This window comes from Geosmithia morbida (genome assembly GCF_012550715.1).
Source record: "Geosmithia morbida isolate 1262 chromosome Unknown scaffold_2, whole genome shotgun sequence".
NCBI classification, from domain to species: Eukaryota; Fungi; Ascomycota; class Sordariomycetes; order Hypocreales; family Bionectriaceae; genus Geosmithia; species Geosmithia morbida.
In genome coordinates this window covers 2121282-2135739 of record NW_023336189.1, presented here as the reverse complement: position 1 = coordinate 2135739, position 14458 = coordinate 2121282, and the positions used below count along the sequence as shown (strand labels likewise).

At 57.0% G+C, this 14458-nt stretch overlaps 4 protein-coding genes across 4 annotated transcripts; 3 read left to right on the top strand and 1 right to left on the bottom strand.

The window, feature by feature from the left end:
• Positions 1-1234: 1234 nt before the first annotated feature.
• On the top strand, positions 1235-4136 carry GMORB2_4294 (Ras-related protein Rab-1A; the record flags this gene model as incomplete). The annotated part of the gene is made up of 5 exons (XM_035466269.1): positions 1235-1508; positions 1588-1997; positions 2075-2531; positions 2602-2627; positions 2685-4136. The coding sequence occupies 5 exons, from the start codon at positions 1235-1237 to the stop codon at positions 4134-4136; spliced, it is 2619 nt and encodes an 872-aa protein (XP_035324106.1).
• Positions 4137-4385: 249 nt separating this feature from the next.
• GMORB2_4293 (nucleobase:cation symporter-1, NCS1 family) lies at positions 4386-6572 on the bottom strand (the record flags this gene model as incomplete). The annotated part of the gene is made up of 6 exons (XM_035466268.1): positions 4386-4549; positions 4629-4924; positions 5022-5295; positions 5465-6034; positions 6124-6339; positions 6455-6572. The coding sequence occupies 6 exons, from the start codon at positions 6570-6572 to the stop codon at positions 4386-4388; spliced, it is 1638 nt and encodes a 545-aa protein (XP_035324105.1).
• Positions 6573-7821: 1249 nt separating this feature from the next.
• GMORB2_4292 (N-methylhydantoinase A/oxoprolinase/acetone carboxylase, beta subunit) lies at positions 7822-12046 on the top strand (the record flags this gene model as incomplete). The annotated part of the gene is made up of 14 exons (XM_035466267.1): positions 7822-7861; positions 8065-8225; positions 8407-8575; positions 8679-8876; positions 8962-9289; positions 9356-9570; positions 9644-9869; positions 9938-10208; positions 10254-10639; positions 10718-10826; positions 10903-11026; positions 11086-11354; positions 11435-11805; positions 11920-12046. 14 exons carry the CDS (start codon positions 7822-7824, stop codon positions 12044-12046), a joined length of 2994 nt encoding a protein of 997 aa, XP_035324104.1.
• A 1163-nt stretch (positions 12047-13209) lies between these two features.
• Positions 13210-13875, top strand: GMORB2_4291 (carbonic anhydrase; the record flags this gene model as incomplete). The annotated part of the gene is made up of 1 exon (XM_035466266.1): positions 13210-13875. One exon carries the CDS (start codon positions 13210-13212, stop codon positions 13873-13875), a length of 666 nt encoding a protein of 221 aa, XP_035324103.1.
• Positions 13876-14458: the final 583 nt, after the last annotated feature.

Below are 14458 nucleotides of genomic sequence, written 5' to 3'. Positions count from 1 at the left end.
GGGGAGGAAGAGAGGGAGGGAGGGCTGCCCGAGCGTATATCGGACCTGCTCGGTAGATTGTCTCGAAAATGGAATATCTTGCCGGCAGCGATCAGAGGACAATGAAGGGGAACGCGACGAGATAATAAACTGGGACCGAACGTTGTGTATAGGGCTAGACGAGATTATCCAGTTCCACCGAGGCGGCAAACCAGCGGCAACCCATTAAGCTGCATGTACGAGTACAGATCACTGCCGGAGGGCAGCAGTGAAAAACAGAGTGGTAACAGCATCATTACAACGTGTGCCCGTCCCCCGTGACGCGCAATACGGCAGCGATATGGCGCAGGTGGAGATCCAGGAGAAGAGGGGGTAGGGGATGGAGACTGTCATAGGCCGACGTCGAAGGCTAGGTAGGGGTTCCTCTATCCAATACTAGTCCGGATGCTTGGGCTGGAAGCAGCCGCGATGGGTGACGCTACTCTGCACAGCAAACGGCACAGCCTACTGCTGGTCGGTAGTCGTATCACTCCTCAGTCTCCCTACAGATAATACATGGTAATGCTAGGAGCATATTGATCTGTACAGATGTGTGTAATCTGTAATCTGTGCCGAGGGGATGCAGACGTGCCAGACGTGCCAGAAGTCCACACGCTCGTCACGTCCCGTCTGATGGGATCGTTGTGGGGAGAAATATGGGACTCTAGAACATCCGGTCGCCCAGACCTTCCCCTCTGCTCTCATCCCGAGGGGAGGTGATGGGATACCCTAGAGTCGATCCTCGACGTCCTGGTGAAGGAGGGGCAGGTCTCAACTCTAGTCCTTCCCGAGATTTCATGTTCCTCAGCAACTCTCTCCCCCCCCCCCCCCCCCCCCCCCCCCCCCCCCCCCCCCCCCCCCCCCAGCACTGTTCAGTCGGCGCCGACGCTGGAGACTGGTACATGTATATGGAAGGAGTCACCGAGATGAGAGAATATTGACGAGAGCCAGTTCCCGCAGCTCTGCTCTGCTTCGCGCGCTTGTCTGAGTACATCTCTACCGCAGATTACAGGTGGCAGATTACATAGCATTACCGTTAGTCCTCCTACGAGCCGCAACCATGGGAGGTCGAGGCAATATACATTTCTTTGCGGTCTCGTCTGTTTCTCGAGTTTCCGAGAGTCTCTTGTCAAGGTGCACAGTATCGTCATTGATCTCGTCCGTACCATAATATTGCCGGGCAATTCCTCTCATCAACCCTCATCGAGCCGGCAAGATGGACGCAGGCAGCAACGGCAGCAACGGCAGCAACGGCAACAGCACCACCCCACAGCTGCCCTCCAACTCCACGCTAGACAAGATCGATCATCTGGTGCCGTCTGCGTATCGACTGTCCATCTACGATGTCCGGTTTGCTCCTGATTGGAACTTTAGAGGGACCGTCGCCATCGATGGCCAGGTGACCCGACCCATCTCCGAAATCTGCCTCCACGCCGTTGGCATCCGTGTGTCCCGGGTAGAGCTCTCGGGTGACTCCGGCGATGCCATAAGTACGTTGTTTCCATCTGCCAGACTTTCTGCTTCTCCTCTTCCGGGTACATCGTGAGAGCTCACAGGCCATCTCTCCAGATCTGAGCGGCGCCGCCACCGTCTCGGACGGACTCTTGCGTATCAGGCTTGCCGACCAGCTGGCACCTGGAAATGTCACCCTCACCATCGGCTATCAAGCATCCATAGGGGACTCCATGTCGGGATTCTACCGTGCCAGGTATCGGTCGCCGCCTCCCACCCCCAACGCGATCCGCGACGGCGACGACTCGGTCGTCCTCTCCACGCACTTCGAGCCGTGCTATGCGAGGGAGACCTTCCCCTGCTTCGACCAGCCCCACCTCAAAGCGACGTTTGACATCGACGTCGAGGCCCCCGACGGGCTTACCGTCCTCAGCAACATGCCGGCAAGGGACGAGGTGCGGCTGGATGGCGTCAAGAGCGGCCTCAAGAGGGTCACGTTCGAAAGGACGCCGGTGATGAGCACCTACGTGAGTTCTCCCCTCTCCCCTTCTCCCGCCCCTGGACCGCGGGCGGCAGAGGCTGATGTGGAACGTCCGACATGCAGCTGCTGGTATGGGCCATGGCCGACTTGGAATACATCGAGGGCTCGACCCGGGAGACGCACCGCGGCTCCAGAGTTCCCGTTCGCGTCTACACCCCTCCCGGACTGGCCCGGTATGCCGACTTTGCGTTGGACTGCGCGAGCAGGGTCATCGACCTCTACCGAGATCTCTTCTCCATCGACTACCCCGTCTCCAAGAGCGACCACCTGATCGTGCCCGAGTTTGTGTCCGGTGCCATGGAGAACTGGGGCTTGATCACGTACAAGCCCACCAAGATCTTGTTTGACCCGGCCACCTCCAACAACCGGGTCAGGTCCAAGGCGGCTTACGTGGTGGCCCACGAGCTGGCCCACCAGTGGTTCGGAAACCTCGTCACCATGTACAGCTGGACGGAACTCTGGCTCAACGAAGGATTTGCCACCTGGGCCGGCTACACGGCTGTCGACCATCTGTACCCCGGTAAGACTTGAGAAGCTCCAGGGTCGAGCCCACAGTGCTAGTGCGTGTGCTGACGGGATCGGTGATCCAGAGATGGACATCTGGTCGCAGTATGTGGTACGTGCTCGCTCCCTCACCCCCATCGACGGAACATCACCTGCTGACCGAGATCAGGCCGAGATCATGGACGACGTCATGAAGCTAGACAGCCTCCCTACGACGCATGCTATCGTCGCCGAGGTGGAGGACGAGAATGCGGCCCTCCAGATGTTTGACCAGATCAGCTACTTCAAGGCCGGCTCCGTGCTCCGCATGTTGTCGGACCACATCGGCCCGGACGCCTTCTTCAGAGGCCTCACGGATTACCTGAACAGGCACGCCTACCGGAACGCCACGTCCGAAGACCTCTGGGATGCGCTGAGCCTCGTATCGGGCGTCGATGTTTCAAAGCTGATGGACACGTGGATACATACGCCCTCCTTCCCGATCGTCTGCCTCGACCCTCACGACCGGTCCCGTGTCGTCCAGAGATCTATCCTCCCGGCCGGCGAGGACGACGCGCCCAGCGTCTGGGATGTACCCGTCAAGCTCCTCACTGATCAGGGCAAGGGCCTGGCCGTGAACACGGCCCACGTCGGCTACTTCTGCATCGATTACGACGTGGCCTCGCTGAGCAAGGCCATCAGCGGGCCCACGGGGGCGACGTCGACCGACATTGTCGGTATCATCTGCGATCTGGGTACCCTGGCTCTCAATTCGTCGAAGCCGACGAGCGACCTCCTAGAATTCATCTGGGCTCTGAAGGGCTCGGACGACGGATCCGTATGGCTCGCCATCAGCCGCTCTCTCTTCTTCATCCGCTCCATATTCGCAGACGACGACGCCATCCAGAAGGACCTCAAGATCTTCACGGCACACCTCATCCACGACGTACGCAGCAAGCTGGTGTGGGGAAAGAAGGAGATGGGATATACCGAAGCAGAACTCTTCAAGACCATCATCGGCCTGGGATTCGTCGCGGACGACGAGACCATCGTCAAGGAGACGAGAAGCAGCTTCGACAGGTGGGCAGCCGGGGACGCCTCCTCCATCGTCCCCAGCCTGAGAGGCGCCGTCCTCTCCTCCTGCGTCAGCACCGGGACGGCAGAAGACTTCGAAGCCGTCCAGAAGGCGTTCGAGGCCGACCCGTCCCTCGACGGCCAGGAGATCATCCTCAGCGCCATGGGTTCGGTTGGCGACGCCGGCCTCGCCATCAGGGTCCTCGACTACGCGTTCGCGAGCGACCGCAACGTATCCCTGCAGCACGTGCCCCTGCTCGGCATCGTCATGGGTCAGAACATCCGCTGCAGGGGCATACAGTGGGACTACGTCAAGCGCAACTGGAGCAGCTTCAAGGACCGTCTCGGCAGGAACTCTACCTGCCGCGACTGGTGGATCGAGGAGGCCCTGAGGCACTTCTCCGACATCCACCTAGCCGATGAGGCTGAGGCCTTCTTCGACGTTCACTTCGGCGCCAGCACGAAGAAGCAGGTCGAGTACATCAGGGCTAGCATCGTCAGGAACGCGGCATACAAGGAGTTTGCCCGGGAAGATGTCTCCAGGTGGCTCAAGTCTCGGCAATACTAGGAAATGCGTGCTGCACACACACACACACGCACACACACACACACACACACATATATATACATTCACGTTGGGACGGAATGAGCGTCTTGACGACATCAAGGTACAACACGTATCATCGATCCTCTAGAGTGTTTGAGACGTTTCTGTATTGGCAAGTTGATGGCATGGTTCTGGAAAACCACGTGTCAGTCTGGTATATGTTGAGAAGCTACATGTGTATAAGTAAGTGTGTATTGTATATATTCGTGATCAGACACCTTCATCTGCCGGCCTGTCCGTCGTCACGGTGTTGACGCCCTTGTCGTTCATGTCACTGTTCTCGGAGGGGGAAGGCCAATCGTCGTGCTGGATCAGGCGATCCACGTCGGGAGCGACGGGCCAGATGAGGTTGAATGTATAAGCGAAGAAGGCGGCTGCTCAAGTCAGTCAGGAACAGCTTCCTTCTCGGGAGGGAGAGATGGAGGCGTAAGGGATGAGCGTGCGCGTGCTTACCGAGTGTGAAACCGAGGAGGAAAGATATGGAGAAGACGTGAGAGGCGCTCTTATGCAGGTGAACGTCGGTGTTGATGGAGGCGACGAAGCCAGGCATACTGGGGACGACGGCGAGGACCCAGGCCACGACCGTCTGCCAGTTGACGCCCATCTTGTACCAGTAGACCGACTTGGGGTTGCCGATGTACAGGTCCGAGATGATGAAGGTGCGCTTCTGGATGACCCAGAAGTGGATGCAGAGGAGACCGATCATGGGACCGAGGAAGACGGCATAGGCGCTCAGGACGGCCAGGAAGCTGTGATGCGGTGTGAATGGTCAGATCCGATCCCATCTCCTTCCAGAGCATGACCGGGGGGGGGGGGGGGGCAGGACGGAGGAAGTGTGGGACTCACGTTGTGCTGGAAGACAGCTGCTGCCATGGGTTGGGCAGCACAGAGAGGGCGGCCAGGACATAGGCACCCCGACGGAGGTTGATGTACTTGGGGAAGACGCTGGCGACGTCGAGACCTCCGGCGAGGACGTTGCCGACGACGTTGATGGACAGCTGGGAGAAGATGAAGACGACGCCGAGGAAGAAGGCGGCGGCCCGGCCGCGAGACCCGTGGCGATCCTGGATCTGAGCGAATAGTGTTGTGGGGTCCCAGAGGGCCGTCCCGTCTCCGTACCCTGGTATGGTGCATTAGTATGTTTTAATTAATTTTTAATAATATTTTTTAATAATATTTTTAATAATATTTTTTTACAAAAAATATTAAAAAAAACTATTTTTCTTGGGTTTTTTTTTCCAGAGCAAGAGGGAAAAAAAAGGGCGGTGGGGCGTTGCGTTTCAACTTACTCTTCTGCGTGGCGGCCGTGACGAGGACGCCGACGATGGAGACGGTAGAACCGCTTACCATGAAGGATCCGGCCTGAGACCAGGTGACGTGGCTCGGCTTCTTAGCAAAACGAGTGTAGTCGCTCTGGTTGAGGATGCCGGACGCGATGTTACCGATGATGGACATCATGCCGGCAACCATGTTCCAACCGAGCTCGCTGCTGGACGAGACGGACGTCTTTTCGGAGAGAACGTCTCCCCACGAGTCGCTGGTCCCGACGGCCCATCCCAGGAGGATGAACAGGGTGAGGAAGACGAGGACGGAGGCGAAGTGGAAGTAAGGGCGGAGCTGCTGCGGGCGGAACCAGATGAAGATGCAGCACAGGACGTTGAAGATGATGTATCCCAGGAACTGGGCCGTCGTGATGCCGATGTCGGTCGGCAGCGTGTTGGGGATACGGTCATCCAGGTCGATCCAGATGGACCGGAGGCAGATGTAGATCATGCGGCCGCCGATGACGGCCTGTACGCCATACCAGACAACAGAGGTCAGGATGCGGTTGAGGATGGGGAAATACGCCCCGTACATTCCTGCGCGCGCGAGGCTGATGGTTAGCAGGTGCAGGCAGCAGAGACGGCAACCGAGCCGAGATGATTTCATGTCCTCTCCCTCTCCTTACCCCAGACGCTACGGGAGATGACGGGGAACCCGAGGTGGCTCGACGCGCCGGCGACGCTGTTGAGGACCGCGAATCCGGTAGCCAGCAGGTTGCCGATGAGGATGACGATGATGGCCTGCCAGAAGTTGAGGCCCGTGGCGAGCAGCGAGGAGCCGACCTGGTAGCTGCTCATGTTGAGGTTGACGCAGAACCACAGCTCGACATACTGGATGGGACCTAGATGACGCGCAGCATCATGTCAGTCAGTAGATTGGTCTGTGAGGCATCGCAGAAGGCTTCCCCTCTTCCTCTCTGCTGCTTCTCTTCTTCTTGGAGGAGGGGAGCATCATACCCCAAGTCTGGCGCTGCGGAGGCACAGGGCGGATATCTTCATTGATCCAACGGTCGGCTTCCTCCTCCTGGGGAAGCTCAATCTTCCTCAGGAGCTTTACCAGAATAGGGGGGGCCATCTTTCACGGTCCTCTCTTCTCTCTCGACCGGCCTGTCTTGTCGCCCTCGGGAAGGAGGTAGGGATTGTGCTGAACAGCTAACTGTACGACACCTGTCGCAGCGTGAGGAAGAAGAGCACGGGTAGACAAGATTGTCGTCGGATTGAAACGCGTCGACGGAGATGCGACTGCCGTCCCGCTCCCCCCTCGAATGGGGCGGGATGGAACAGAGGCGTGGTACTTAACCAAAATCTTTAACGATTCCAGGGAACCGGGGTGCGATGCAAGTACAATCATGCAATGGCCACCCCAGTCACGGGTCGATAGAAGAGGTCAGTCTTGACTCTTGACTCTCGACGGCGGAGGGACCCGCGAGAGGCTTGACCAGGCTTGGGGTTAAACGACGGGCGCTATCACGGGGAACAGGGGGGAGGCTTGCCGCTCCGACGACATCATTGGACCTGACTGTCCAGGACGAATAGCGCCGAGAGTCGAATCAGATGTAAAAAGAGGAATTGATCTGACGGCCGATGGGGCCAGACGGCGGGGGGAGAGCTTTGAGAGTTGACGACCGGGCGGACAGCGCAGCCAAGTGCAGGGTGAAAGCACCGGGGAAGAAGAGAAGGGGGAGAGAGGAGGGGGGGGGGGGAGGGGGGTATGACTATGAGAGGAACCAGGTTGAGCGATAATGAAAATATGGCGTGGTCGATGGTTAAGGGGAAGTTGTCGCCGACCGAGAGACTCCAAGAGTGGATCTCTGTCGATGGAAATGTTACTCATAGGCAGCTAGGGATAGAAGTGCGGGCACGGGCAAAGGAGGGTATCCACATGAGTCTTTTGAGTTACCAATCCTACCGCTGGAGTTTGATGCATTGCAACCATCACGGACGACTCGAGGGCTTGCTGCTGCATGCTCATGGGAGGGGTTTGATGATATGCATAGTCGGATGTTCTCTCGGGGTTTGTCGTCCAAGACGAGATAATGGAGAGTTCATCGTCGTTGACGTCTCATATAGACACGATATACTTCTGTGCCACTGACACGTCACCCCCTTTATTCTCGCACAGTTTCCTCATCTCATTCCAGTCCGTCTCTCCCACAAGACGGCAAGACGCCCCTGCCAGAGGACGCAAGGGCCAAGCCAGATACACACAGACCCCGTCAAGTGTCGTTATTACCTGATTAGAAGACATCAGGTTATTACCAAGGATTTACCAAGGATTACGAATACATATTGATACGATACTGTACAGAGTACGGGATAGCATCATGGCTTCGGACAAGATATTTCGTATTGGTGTCGACGTCGGTAGGCTGCTTCCGTCTACGCCGTGCATGCTGGTAACTGGTAACGGGTCAATTGGTTGATGAGAACTGTTACTATCTTCAGGTGGCACCAATACCGATTGCGTCGTTCTCCGTACGTGTTGAGGTTCCCCCCCCCCCCCCCCTTCCTTACCTTCAGTTTCCTGGCATGATAATGATAATTCCGGTTGCTCACTACAATTTCAGATCCTGGAGAGTCCGATACCCCAAACAGGGGTATCCGCAGTGCTTTCAAGTCCCCAACCACTCCAGATGTCACCGAGGGTATCACCAAGGCCGTCGAGGGGGCCTTGTCCCAATGCGATGTCCCCATGGACAAGATTGGTGGAGTCATGATTGGAACGACTGTAGGTGATGGTGATGACGAGACAGCAACCATTCTCCAGACATTGAGACTCTCTCTCTCTCTCTCTCACAGCACGAGTATACACACACTCTTCAGATGCTCGGGAATACCGTCTGGAGACTACCAGATTGCCGGGATGAGATTGATGGCTAACTTTAGTGTCTTCTCTCCACTGCTGGCAGCACTTCATCAATGCCGTCGTTCAGGCCGACGAGGTCAATCTAAGGCGGCTTGCCGTCATGCGTATCTGCGGGCCCTATAGCAGGGAAAACCCGGCCTTTGGCGACTTCCCTCCGATCCTGTCTCGGCTCATGAACGGTCACGTCTCATATCTCGATGGAGGCCTGGAATGTGCGTAAAATCGGTCCCATCGAGACTACCCTATACACGGAGAGATTGACGTTCGATGACTGACGTGTGTTGACCTATATGCAATGTCGATGATGTGTAACAGATGATACCAGGGAGATCATGCCCCTTAATGAAGCTCAGATCAGGGACGAGTGCAGGTTGATCAAGGAGAAAGGGATCGATGACATCGCCATCGTCGGCATCTTCTCGCCCTTGGATACTGAGGGCTTGCAAGAAGCAAAGGTCTACAAGATTGTCAAGGAAGAGATACCCAATGCCGACATCGTCTGCTCTAGAGATGGTGAGCACCTGCCACTCTCATTCCGCATCTCAGCTTCGTGACAGGAACAGGGCCGTGGCTGACTTGCCGGCGATCAACTGCTCAGTTGGTCAGCTTGGATTCCTCGAGCGCGAGAATGCGACGATCCTCAACACGTCCATCCTCAAGTTCGCCAGGACCACCATTCAGGGTTTCAAGCTTGCTATGCGCTCCCTGGGCATCAGATGTCCCCTCTTCCTGACGCAGAACGACGGCACCATCATCGACGCCGCCGTGGCCGAAAAGTGCCCCATCAAGACCTTCTCCAGCGGCCCTACAAACTCCATGTCCGGGGCTGCCTATCTCGCTGGTCTGGATACGGCCGGTGGGAAGATGCCCGATGCCCCGGTCATCGTCGCCGACATTGGCGGTACGACCATGGATGTCTGTGCTCTGTGAGTAATCTCTCATCCGTCGCGTCCCCATCCCTGCCCTCGGGTCTGACCCATCTCTCCGCCTAGACTCCCGTCGGGGTTCCCCAGGCAAGCTGGGACCTGGGTAGACATCGGAGGTGTCAGGAGCTCCTTTTCCATGCCCGAGGTCGTCTCGGTTGCTCTGGGTGGCGGGACAAAGGTTGAGGAGAAGGGCGATGCGGTACATGTCGGTCCGGAATCGGTAGGACACCGACTGACCACCGAGGCTCTGGTCTTTGGTGGATCTACACTGACAACTACCGGTACGACAACCCCCGGGTCCCTCAAACCACCGCGACAGCATGGTTGTCAGGTGCTTCTGCTGATATGACCTAGACATCGTCGTGGCTGCCGGCAAGGAGAAGATTGGCGATGTCAGCAAGGTCAGGCATGTGCCGGCCCATGTCATTGAGAAGGCCAGAGCGTCCATGAAGAACATCATGGAGAAGGCCATCGACAGCATGAAGTTGAGCGCCGACCCTGCCGTGGTCATCGTTGTAGGCGGTGGCAGCATCGTCAACATTGACCAGCTAGACGGCGTCTGCGAGCTCATCCGCCCTCAGTATGAACTCACCTTACCCCTAGATGTGCAAGCTCAGGATGAGGACGGGTCGTCTGACAGACGCGTAGGTTTCACGACTGCGCCAACGCTGTGGGCGCCGCCATTGCCAAGGTCTCGGGATCCATCGACGTGGTCAAGGTTCTGGAGGGCCAGAACGAGGAGGAAGTCGTCAATGCCATGTGCGAGGAGGCCAAGAAGGCCGCCATCGAGGCTGGTGCCGATCCGGCCACCGTCAAGATCATCGAACTCGACAACATGCCGCTGCAGTATGTTCAGATGCGTGCCAGCCGAATCGTTGCCAGGGCGGTAGGTCTCAATCTTCTCACGTCACCTGTCCCGGTTGGACATCCCCCCTCCCCTGTCTAACGATATGCATGCATGTAGGCTGGCGTTCTTCGCAAGGACATCCCCATCGGGGCTTCCGAAGCAGAGATCGAGAAGGAAGCTGCTGCGGCCACATGGACCAAGGCAGACAAGAAGACCCAGAACTCGGAAAAGGACCCCAAGGACTTCATAGTGAGCGCCGCGGCTCTGATCGATGTCCGCGAGTACAGGCCAGAGGTCGACAAGGACGGGACCTGGTGGGTATCCGAGGTCGACTGCGAGTTCCTCTCCATGGGCTGCAGCATCCTCGCATGCGGCGGAGGAGGCCCCGGATACCTGTGCTATATGGCAGCCCGTGCCGCGCTCAAGGCTGGCCATCGCCTGCCCATTGTTGACATCGATACCCTGCCGGAGGATGACTACATCATGGGTAGCATCGCGTACGGGTAAGCGGCCCTCTCGTCCTTCCCCGGTGTCATACCTGCACACGTACGCGAGACGCATTCGGCTGACGGGAAGTACAGCGCGCCGACCGTTACACTGGAAAGGATCGCCAGCGGGACGGAGTCGATTGATGCCACCGAGGCTGTGCTGGCCGCCCACCCCGGAAAGAAGATGGTTGCCCAAGCAGCGGTAAGGCCATGTTGGAAACATTGGAGTCTGAAGAAGAAGAGGAACAGGGGTGACATGGCTGACGATGGGTGTACAGATCGAGATCGGTGGCATGAACGGGATCCGCCCCCTGCTGACAGCGCTGCACTACAACGTCCCCACGATCGACGGCGACTACATGGGCCGGGCCTACCCCCGTCTCTACATCCTCACCCCTTACCGTGAGCGCTCTCGCCCGCATGGCACCGGTGGGACTGATGTGGCTGACGAGGACGTGTAGTGTACGACATGGTCCCTTGGCCTTGCACGCAAGCCGATGGCATGGGCAATACGGTGACGGTCAACAAGGCCAAGGACTTCCAGAAGATGGAAAAGATCCACCGAAAGGCCGGGCAGGAGCTGGGGCTCTTTAGCGAGATGGTCATCCCGCCCATCTCGGTCAAGGATACCAAGCGTGTCGGTACTCTCGGGACTACGTCTCTGGCCTGGTACATTGGGAGAGCCGTGTACCTGGCTCGCCAGCAGAACACGAGCATCGGCAAGGCTATCGTCAGTGTCCCGACCACCTCTCATCCTCCCCAGCCTGCTGCCCTTCCGGGTGAGAAGATGTTGCGCTGACAGAGTAAAAGATCGAGGCAAACCCGTCCGGCCGCGTCCTCTACACGGGCAAGATCGTCAGCGTGCAGCGCTACGTCTCGGCGGCTGGCTATACGGAGGGCAAGGTCAGGCTCAGGCCTCTGGGCGATGACGAGCGGGAGTACGGCGACACGGTCAGCTCCGAGACGCGCGACATGGTGCTGCCCTTCCAGAACGAATATCTGTATGCGGAACTGGTGGAGCCCAGCGAGGCCTCGAAGATCGACAGACCTCGCGGCGAGATTCTGTGCACCGTCCCAGACCTCATCTCCCTCGTGGGTAGTGACGGGTACGCCTTGGGTACGCAGGATCTTCGATACGGCGTCAGGGTCAGCGTTGTGGCCTTTGTGGCACACCCACACTGGTAACTCTCCCTCTTTTCTTCTTCTTCTCCCCCTCTTTTTGTTTTATCCTATTTTCCCTCAACGAACGTGATATGCAATGGATGGGGCACTAACGTTTCTTCCCTGTTGAAAAGGTATACACCTCGCGGTATCAAGCTGGGTGGGCCCGAGGAGTTTGGCTACAAGGATCTAGAGTTCGTCCCTCTAGGAAACCCTTACTACGAGCCTAAGCGAGTGACCAAGGAGTTTAGACCGGAGTAGAAGCAAGTACTGCTACTAGGAGTGCTTCTATCAGAAGTACTGCTACCAGAAGTACCGTTACCAAAAGTACCCGCTGCTTACGACTAGAGATGCCACTACTTGAAGCACTATCACCCAGAAGTACTGTTACCAGACGTGCTGTTCCTAGAAGTACTGTCTCTCCTAGAAGTACTGTTGCTAGTAGAAGTACGTGCACAGATGTAATCTGCAGTATGAATCGATTCAGTGTCAGCACGAGTTCTCGGTAAATCTAGACGATGGAATAGAGCACTCATTCGACAACTAACCAGCCCCTCCCGCCGTCGAAACTAGAGTCATGAACATACGTGAACAGGCATCCCAGCTTAGCCATGTAGTCCGTCCTTTGCCAGAGATGTATATATGTTGTACGTGACAGCTTTGCTGCCGTAGATTGGTCTGCCTCATCGGGAAACCGTCCACCACACATCGCGACCCAGAACTCAGGGAAGACCCAAGAGAGTGGAGTTCGGTACGTACAGGTATGTAATACTACCATATGTAATATGTACACACTGTACGGAGTAATAGAATAGCTCTTTTCTATTTTGGGGGGGTTTCGTCATAGTGAAGCTCTCTCTCCCGGAGCAAATTTCACGGTCCGGGAAGAGAAGAGCAGCACAACGTCCTCAACACTTTGCACCAACCATCACGGAACGACTATCCCCCTCAGCCCCCAAGCCCCCAATCAACCCCACCGTCACGACCATTACGTACTACCCTCTGGATCAGCACATGTGTGTTGGCATGCGTACATGGTGCATGCATGCAAGTTTCCATCTTCCCCCATCTCCTCTCTCTCCGCTGTCTGCGCCTTCCGTCCCTCCTAGTTGCTACCTCGCCCTCTTTCCCGTCCAATGCTTCCCCTCCGACCGACACCATCAACGGTAAGACAGAAACTGCTGCTGCGATCTCATCCCTCGCCTGTCCTTCGAGCTGTCCGTCGACTCTCTCCAGCTGCAACGACGGCAACGGCAACGGCGACGACGACAACGACATCGTCATCATCACCGGCGGCATCGATTCGGACCATCTGCTGCGGACCCCGCCCTCCAGCTTCGACGTCCCCCCCCCGAACCAACAAGACAGGCAGGGCAAACTACAGCTCCGACGCGGGATTCTTCGATCCGGGACCCTGGCGCACAATGGCTGAGCAGGAAGTGTCCAAGTACCTCCAGGAGACGCACGACAAGATCTTTGACAACAACCGCAAATGGGCCAAGGCCAAGCACGACAACGACCCGGGCTACTTCGCTCGCCTGTCGGAGGGACAGACGCCCGAGTACCTCTGGGTAGGATGCAGCGACTCGCGCATCCCGGCTGAGCAGATTACGGGTCTGGAGCCGGGCGAGGCCTTCATCCACCGCAACATTGCCAACCTGGTGGTCAACACGGACCTGAACGCCATGAGCGTCATCAACTACGCCGTCCGCCATCTCGGCGTCAAGCACATCGTCGTCTGCGGCCACTACGGCTGCGGTGGTGTCAAGGCCGCCATGACGCCCAAGGACCTGGGACTGCTGAACCCTTGGCTCCGTAACATCCGAGACGTCTACCGCCTCCACGAGGCCGAGCTCGACGCCATCGCCGACTCGGAGAAGCGCTACGACCGACTCGTCGAGCTCAACGTGATAGAGCAGTGCCGCAACATCATCAAGACGGCTGCTGTGCAGAACTCGTACGAGGAGAACAAGTTTCCCGTCGTTCACGGCTGGGTCTTTAGCTTCAAGGACGGCCTACTCAAGGACCTCGACATTGACTTCCAGGCTGTCCTCAAGGACATTCAGAAGATCTACAACCTTACGAATTAAGAGGAAGAAGAGAAAGAAGTATGATTGAAGCAAAAAAAAAGAGAGATCAACAGGTTTTTTTTTTTTTTTTTTTTTTTTTTTGAAAGAGGAAATTGAACACGGCAACATGTACGTAAACACACGGCGCAGTGACGGTGCTGGCAAGAGTACACGACGACCCCGTCGACGGCCGAGGCAGACCCGAGGGGATCAAAGTGAAGCGAAACGATCATCTTGGCTCTTGGTGTGGGATCTATGTTTACTCGATGCCTTGAGAACTAGAAGGGAATGCGGATGATGGTTAGTTGCGCCACCTCAGTAACGCCTGGAGCTTCATCAGCCCTCTCGAGAGACGGATGATGTATAATCTCGTAGGTACCGTCGGTACTCGAACACGCCTCTATTACCATCCAAACCACGTGCCATCCCATCTGATATCACGCTGAACTCGACGCACTGTTCTATCTTCTCGGGAGATTGATGCATCGAGATGCTAACCCCTACATGCTACGCTACATCGACTTCTCGGGTCCACCGACCTCTTGGCTCATGTCCGATCTCTTGCTATCCAACTTGAACAGAGCTCAACCGCTGCAAGGTGCGT